This window comes from Gymnodraco acuticeps, unplaced genomic scaffold (genome assembly GCF_902827175.1).
Source record: "Gymnodraco acuticeps unplaced genomic scaffold, fGymAcu1.1, whole genome shotgun sequence".
In the NCBI taxonomy this organism is placed as follows: domain Eukaryota; kingdom Metazoa; phylum Chordata; class Actinopteri; order Perciformes; family Bathydraconidae; genus Gymnodraco; species Gymnodraco acuticeps.
In genome coordinates, this window is record NW_022990646.1 from 1,446,317 (window position 1) to 1,454,900 (window position 8,584).

General features: G+C 39.2%; 1 protein-coding gene across 1 annotated transcript; it reads right to left on the reverse strand.

Moving 5' to 3' along the window:
- Window positions 1-6,401: 6,401 nt before the first annotated feature.
- Window positions 6,402-8,197, reverse strand: inip (ints3 and nabp interacting protein). Its single transcript, XM_034229298.1, has 4 exons — window positions 7,859-8,197; window positions 7,444-7,525; window positions 7,253-7,340; window positions 6,402-6,895 (listed from the first exon to the last, which is right to left on the reverse strand). The coding sequence occupies exons 1-4, from the start codon at window positions 7,881-7,883 to the stop codon at window positions 6,797-6,799; spliced, it is 294 nt and encodes a 97-aa protein (XP_034085189.1). The 5' UTR covers window positions 7,884-8,197; the 3' UTR covers window positions 6,402-6,796.
- Window positions 8,198-8,584: the final 387 nt, after the last annotated feature.

Consider the following 8,584-nt stretch of genomic DNA (forward strand, 5'->3'; position numbering starts at 1 on the left):
AAGCTCTGTGATTGGAGAGTGTGCTCCGAGGGTTACGCCGAGCGTCGAACAGCACTTGAAATGGGATGGAACCACGGCAGACTGTCCAAAACTGGATTTGAACGGGTCCACCCCGTCCCCAGAACTACACATGCTGGCTATTGTGTTTCGCAACATGTTCTCTATGGCACGTCTCTACTGGGAATTGTAGTTTTAGAAGACGTTTTCGTATTTCCCATAATAAGAAGTTGCCAGTATTAAACTGTTTACATCCCTGGAGGTTTAGGGGATAGGAAACACTCAAATTTAAAACATATAATTAATAAATGGGTGAAAATTGCTTGTGCCCATAATGGGCAGCATTAATATATATACCCACATGCCAGCTAAGGTCAGAAGAGCTTTATTTAACAGCTGGTATTATGTCTGTGACCCCTCCTGTTGTTGAATTGATAAGCCTGAAACATGCACTTGTCAAGGTTCAGAGGCACATTTTGCAAATATGGCAGTAGCCATCGATCATCTCAAGATAAGATATACTTTATTGATCCCAAGTTGGAAACATTTGCGTTACATCAGCATGTGTAACAGTTGTAAATATGCAGTGGTGTTTATTTGTAAATCATTTAGTATAATCACACAAATTCTGTGTTTTATATTTAATAATTCTGTGTTCTTTATTCATTGATTGTTCAATACCTGACAAGGCCGGAGATGAAATATCTACATACATCTTATAAGAGTATAATACATATGTATAATATCAGTTAAAATAAGTGCTTTAACATAGTTAACATTCCTGGAGGTATACACACATATTGATAGATGTCTTGTAATGCACTGTTGAGGAACCTGCGACCCAAGTTTTTCATTCAATGCATAACTACACCATAGTTGTGTATATGATATGTCAATACAACTTAGACAATCTTGAAATCTTGAAAGGGATGTGCAAAATAGTCATTACAGTCTTTAATTAACTATTAGTAGAGAATAACGAGTAATGAATATACTTTATAGCAGTGGCGAACCGTCAGGGCCTTCAAGGTATTCAGAGAATACCCTGGAACACTCAGATAAAACAAACAAAAAATCGATTTAATTATATAAATAAAATGTAATAAAATGTATATAAAATGAATAAATAAGAATCGTATCTGCGTTGTTGATCTGTAATATTACAGTGTTACGTTGATTTGTTTGTCCTTCTCGGACCATGCACTGCGCATTTTAGTGGTTTTGTGTTAGAAAAGAAAGCAACCAATCAGATCTTGTTCTGGGTCTCTGGATAGAATATCCTTCAACAAGGTATTCTACATCCTTGATAGAATGCCCTGGCCGTTGCACTGAATGAGAGCGTACGTTTGGACTGACAGTTTGATCAACCAATCAGATATTGATTTGTAGCCAATGGGCGTATTCTTTCAGAGTTCCCCTCGGTTCCAGGGTACTCTAGAAGGTCCGCTAGTTAACTGGCTCGAGACAGAGGATCTAGAATGCCACAAAGCAATTCATGCCGTTTTATTGTTTTTAACGTTGAAATGACAAGTGCAACAGGTGAAGATGAAGTTGTGAAGATTGTTGTGAGTACCCTTTTCAAGACGACAATTCAGTGAAAAGACGGACATTATAATGCCGCGGAAGGGGGGGGGGCGACGGCGGCGGGGGGTGGGTGTGTCTACAGAAGGTCCAGTTGTGATAGACACGGTTCGCCACTGCTTTATAGGGATATCTAATAATAAAAATAATGAAATTCAATAACATGCTTTAACCACTAGGTGTCCCTTTATATCAGCTGTGCACCGTTATGGTGTAAATACAGCCTATCTACCAATTGGATCAAATATAAAAGTCAGCCGAATAGTACCGATAAAAAGACCGATAACGTTGGAGCTTAACGGCGCGTAATGACGTCACCAACGAATCGACGACTGAATTAGTTTGCAACTAATTTGGTCATCGATTTTAATCGATTAAGCCGATTAGTTGTTGCACCCCTAATTCAGCCTTGAAATGCAGATGTTGAGGATTCCATTGCTCTCAATTTGATTGGTAATTGTTTGATGTTGATTCTCTTCCCCTACATTATCAGTGTCAGAAAGTGGGTTGATTTTATTTTTTGCAAAAATGTGTTATGGTGCTTAAGTTGCTGGCTACCAAAGTGTCCTTTTTCATGTTGCACATTTTGAATTCCTAGATATAGAGCCTTTAAAGAAATGCCTTAGTTAATAAGTATCACACTACACAACGTTTAGGGACATCAATGAGTCACATTTATAAAAACGATATATAGTACAAATCGTGACTTCACTCTGATTTGGTACAGTTAGTAAACTTGAATTTCTCATGCACTCTCTATTACCTTCCAGGTGACATTAAAGGTGTAATGTGACCTGTCCTATAGTGAAGCAGCATCACAGGGGGAACAGTTCAGCAGCGGATGTGATTCGTCGGCAACGGCTGAAGATGATGACTATGAGCCACGCCCATCCAGAAAAAGAGGTTGGGCAACGGGAGTAGCACTTCCTGTGAAGAAGGTCAAACAGGAAGCAGAGAGTATTGTGACTCTGGCATAGGGCTGGCAGTGAAAGACGTTGCATCACAGGCTCAGGGCACCAGAACTGGGGGGGGGGCTGCGCTGGTAGCTCTGGGAGGAGGAAAAACACCTTATGACTGTTTGAGCTCATCCTAATTTTCGGCCATGATGTAACAACATTCATAATTAAGTAAAGGTAACACCCTTTTCACCCCGGTTGCACGTTTCATTTGCCCTGTACGATGGGCGCTGTTGGCTTATCAGGCGCCCGCAGCTCACAGCCAAATGGAGAGAGAGAGAGAGAGAGGGCGCACCGGTACCAGCGGGAATTGTGTTGTTAGCATCTGGTGCTGAAAAAAGGCACATCATATACAATGTGAAACAGAAGCCTACATTGCAACAAGTCTGTGGTCCTTAACTTGTTTACACGGTTGTTATCATTTTCTTTTCCCCTATCTTGTTCGTGATGATCGTCATGTGCCTGCATTACATTGTCATCAGATTTCTGTTCCTGTGGGGGTAGACTTTCTGCCCCAGTTCTAATCAGTTTCTTTGTGGATGGTTGTTAAAAATCTGCGCTAAATCCTGACTGAAAAAGCTATTGTTCCAGGACTTGTTTAAAGAAAAGGCAGATCATATACAATGCGTATGGGTTTGTTCTGGTCACTCACACCACTAAGTGGCTCTGACTTTGATGTTCCAGTAAATAGTCTAATTGATAGTGGACTTTTACATATTTAAGGATCAGTGGTTCAAAAAATGTTTTTCTATGCAAAGTAATACATTGTATTGATTGTGTTGTTTTGTGTGTTGCCGAAAGCTGTTTTACATTATAGCGTCAAAAATACTAGGGCTGTACCCGAATATTCGACTATTCGAATATTCGTTCGTTGGCCAACTATTCGGGTTTCAATTTCATTATTCGGATATTCTTTTTTTAATTTTTTTCCCAATTTGTTTTATTTTTTCCTAAATGTATGCTATCAATAAAGGCGAATTGCCATATTCTTATACTATATTTATACTTTTGAATCGCACTATTAAAATGCGGAAATATATACAATCTCAGACTGTGCTCCTGACATCGCGTTCACTCACAGTCACGAACGCAAACGGCACGCTTCACCTCGCTTCACCTCGCCTCACACACCTGAACGCAAAATGCCGAAGACTTCAGCTGTGTGGGACCATTTTAAATTGGACGACGGTAAGAAGAAGGCAGTGTGCCAAATATGCGACAAGAAACTGGCCTACCACGGTGGCACAACAACTCTGAAAAGTCACCGGATGCTGTAAGTACTAGCTTAGTTTAGCTGTTGTCAAGTTGCCATGATGAAGCTGCTTTATCCGCCGTTTAAACAGTAACGTTACACATGATAACATCGTGCACTTACTTTGCTTGGAAAATAGTTGCAAGCAAGCAACCGAATTGTTTTTTTATATTAGTTTTTCAATTTTATCCGAATAGTGAAAATAATAGGAGCAATGTGGGAACATCTGGGGCTAAGGCAATTATTGGCATGATTGATTGATTGATTGAAAAGTTTATTAACAGCTTGTATATTGGGTACAGTACAGTACAGCTCAAAACATACAATTGTTAAGGGGATGCAGACCAGAGAAAGACTTTCGTCTTGTTTACATCAGGGTCCCCCATTTCCAATTCATCATGTATTACTGTACTGCATACAGTTCGTTCATTTATTTTTCGTTCTTCATTTATTTAAATACTGTTTACTGTATCGGTAACAAGTATTACACTGTTAGGCCTACTGTTATTAAAAGTATTGTTGTTATAACAGAAATATGTGTTTTGTATCTTCAGGTTGTAAAACGTTATAATAATAATAGATTTAATTTGTTAGCGCTTTTACAGGTGCTCAAAGACGCTTTACAGATATAGTGAAGGGAAAAGAAAATGAAGGAACAACAAATAAATATATAGTTAAAGTTAAAGTCAAATAATACAAAAACAATCACACATTAAAAGCCAGATTGAAGAGACGGAATTTGGAACCAGATTTGGTCCCCGGGCGCTGCACTGCGGCTGGGTTAAATGCAGAGGACACATTTAGTTTTAATATGCGAGTACTGAGACAATACATAAATATAAATCGTAATAGTATGCTCTTTCTGCGTTTCTGCTTAACAGCGTGTTGTCAGGTGTCTCGGAGCGTGTTATGAACATTTTTAGAAAAAAAATATCTCCGCACCGAATATTCGCTGCTGATTACTACCGAATATCCGGAGCCCGAAAAATGGTATTCGGGACAGCCCTAAAAAAATACTGAGTATTATGAAGTAAAGCAAGCAAGAAAGGAAAAAAAGCCTTTGTCCATGGGTTTGTGTTGCTTAAAAATAGTAGATGACTGAAAATGTATAGCCTATATATAAATATGGGGCTAAAGACACCATCATATATCGGCACAACTGCCGTCTTCTGGTAACATTCTACCCATAGATGAAGGAATGTTTCTTTTACTTTTTTAATGTGTTTCATCTTAAAACAGAAGTGAGAAATCAAGATGCAAAGCTCAGAAGTGAGGGGAAAATCTGAAAAAACGATAATGTGAGCTATATTAAGTACAATTACCTTAAGGTATTAGGACTTTCTGGCCCCATTTCTTATATGTGCACAAATCAAATTGGTTAGGGAAACAAACACAACCTCTCAAATCACACAAACATTGCCCATCAAGTCCCAACACACTAAGGAAGTAATGGACCCAGAGGTGCAGCTGCATCACAGGGACCACGGAGCAGGCCAGAAAATACCTATCCTGTTGGCTGGGGACAACAGCTGGAAATTAGCAATGTTGGCTAAAGCTGCCCCATTTACTGTTTTGTGTGATAATTGATCAATAGGGACTGTCCACGACATTATAAACAAATAAACTAAAGAGTGAAAACGCTATTTAAAAATAATTTCACACTCCAAACTCTCTTGCTGCACTGTACTTTTAATTTTGATATATGAACACATTTAGTCGTATTTTTTCTCTTTCTGATTCTAGAAAAGAGGTGGCCTTGTGGCTCTAATCAGATGTAACCAGGAAGTTACCTCATGCCCTCTTCTCACGACGCGGCTGTAGCATCAATAGAGTCAAATGTGTTGTTATAACTTAAACGTCCCTCATTATACTGTTTTTCATCAATACATTATAGGTCTCAGATATATACAAAAAATGTCTCTGAAGTGTTGGCTCGAAATACCAAACAGATCATGCATTGTAGCATCCCATAATCCCCTCTGTTTTAGCCCTGTTTCAAAAGTGCTGATTCTCTGTCTGTTACTTTAGATGAAAATAAGGAGCCACTCCCCACGCCCCTCTGCAAAAGATTTGGTTAAAAAGAACACATTGGTGCTCTAGGAGGAGATTCAGGTGATAAGGTGGGGGGCTCACCTTGGTTGGTTATTGGCTAATGGTTACACAAGCCAAAAAATCGTTATGACATAAAGTGGCCAAAATCTGATCAGCTCATTTTCAGACAGGTTTTTATATAGATGGATCAGGACAAAAAGCGAGTGAATCTCTTTACACATGTTTATGTATAAAAGACATGAAAAAGTGGATTTTGCATAATAGGTGACCTTTAATATTGCATTAATGTGTCTTACTGTCCCTCTCCTCTCCAGTGAAAAACGTGGTGGGTGTGATAGCGTGCTACAAGGCAGCACTGCAGGAGTTTCGCCGCAGTGTTTCCATGAAGGTGACCGGCTCGGTTTGTATTGCTTAAAAAATATATTATTTGTTGGAGAAGTGGATGACTGAAAATATAAAACCTATATATAAATATGGCTATATTAAGTAAAATTACCTTTAAGCTATTAGGACTTTCTGGCCCCATTTCTTATATGTGCAAAAATAAAACCTGAATTTCAATATATATTGAATGTAACACTTTTATTATCCAAATATCAATACAAACCTTGAATGTAAAACCCTGACACAATGTGCATTAATGCGGTGAAAGGCAATGACAGTATTTCTGTAGTTTGTTTTTAGCCCCTGCACCACTTCACAGGATGTTTCACAGCTATCTGGAACCTTCTTCCGACTGTTTTGAAAAGCTTTCCTAAAATCATCAGCCAGCCTGTTGGTCTGGAAAATGTAAAAATGACAGATTCACACTCCCCTGAGATTGTTTACACAACAACTGTCCATTTATCAAAGACTTAAAAGAGAGGAACTGGGAGAGAAGTGGGTCTGACATGAGTGTGTGTTGTTTGAAAGCCTTGTCCCACAGGCAGCAGGAGGACGAGGAAGAGCGGTAAAAAGGTCAAGACTCGGGTTCCAGGCGTGGAATGACTGGGAGGATGAGGTTCCCAAACGAGGAGTCCTGAGTGATGAAGAAGCCCGATGAGTGTGTGTGTGCATGCTGCAAGAGAAGACACAAACACCATTTAGTAAATATGGAAATTAAACAAAGTAACATTGTTTTTAAAGGTGCTGGTAGTATTTGTATTTGGAAAGAGCTAAGCTTGCTGTATCCCCATTTATGGTCTCTATGCTAAGCTAACCGCCAAAATATTCTTCGAGACTTTATGGCTTCATGATAGCATCACCATTTATGATGGTGATTGACAAACATACATTGGAATTAGGATGAGTCATTTATGTATTTGTTTTTAGGATGAGTCATTTATGTATTGTTTTTTTACATTCATACTAACTTGTTGCACTATTGGTTTCTGTTTGTGTAAAATAACAGGAAGATGAATTGTTTTTGACTCACCTGCAGGGCAGCTTTTTGCTGGGCAGCGATGTGCTGCTGTTCTGCGTTGTCTCTGAACTCTTTCAGGTTTGGTCTGGACAGTGAGATGCTGCAGGATGAGAGAGCTCAAATTAGAATATTGACACTAAGGATATACTATCTCAATGCTTAATACCTGCTCTGAAAACTCCATGACAGGAAACATTGCTTACCTGGCTCCAGGAGTGTTCAACAGCCTTCTCCTCTCTTTCTCCAGCTCTGCCAGGATCGCCACCCGTGCCTTGTTTGGGAAAGCTAGATGAGAACAAATAAGAGGAATAGATATAAAGACAATGGGGAAAGAGAGAGGGGTGGAACAATCTATTGACAGGCAACGCTGCAGATGAGAGTTTAATGCAAAATGACCGTGACTTGTATGTACTGGCAGTATATAGGATTTCTAGAGACTTGATTTCATGCATTACATCCCAGCTATGGACTACAGAACTTTATCAATGTGTAGCTGTGTTTCCTGAAGGGGCCCCAAAGAGCAAAGGGGGGTCAGCATTCATAGCTACGCCCCTGCAGATATAGCTCAATAAAGACAAAGCCCTTAAACACCAATACCGTTTGTCCAATAATAATTACCTTGTCCTGGTGGATTTGTAGCCATGTCGCCGCAGGTAAAAGGAAGACAGTCAAAATGACAAATTATAGAAAGGTTTCTATTAATGGTATTCGTTTTATTTGTGTGTGTTTCCTTCCTCCCAGCTAATGTTGCACTGGTGGATAACGGACAACGATAAAAGTCCCCTTGGGTGAAACGTATAACTTAGACTGGAGCTGGATAAACTACACAGAAGTTACTGTTGTAACAATAACTGTTGTAACAGTATCTGAAGGATTAAAAGACGATAAAACTCTTGCTTATGTACGGTTGGTGAGTCGCATTTTGCCTCTGAAAGAAGTACCGGGTTTTCAGCTAGGTTGGTTAGATAAAAGTAAAAATGAAGATGTCTCACTCTGCTCCCATGTTCGGTTACCAACATTGTTATCAACGAGAACCAAGAGAAAGGCTGACAGAGGAGGGAAAATGAGCATGTTGAAATTATATTACTGCTACAAAATATATTAAGCTCTGAGTCACATTGACTCCCACTTGGGAAACCAGATTGTCCACACTTTTCTTATTGATATGCCCAACAAACCTAGTGCATTGATGCAATAGTGGATACAGTTGTTGGTAGCAAAAATGTTTTCTTAAATTGACGAGGTGATTTATACTATGATTTATAAACTACCCGTTTTATACACAATTCATTGGGAATTTTGAAGGCTGTTTAATGTTACAAGCTTATATTGTTGCCTACAAAA

Excerpts from the sequence above, each read along its gene's own strand:
- inip (XM_034229298.1), bottom strand. The coding sequence starts at position 7,883 with ATGGCTACAAATCCACCAGGACAAG. Across the intron at positions 7,341-7,443 it reads TTGAACACTCCTGGAGCCAG|CATCTCACTGTCCAGACCAA; the intron begins GTAAGCAATGTT and ends CTCATCCTGCAG. Across the intron at positions 6,896-7,252 it reads AGCAAAAAGCTGCCCTGCAG|CATGCACACACACACTCATC; the intron begins GTGAGTCAAAAA and ends CTTCTCTTGCAG.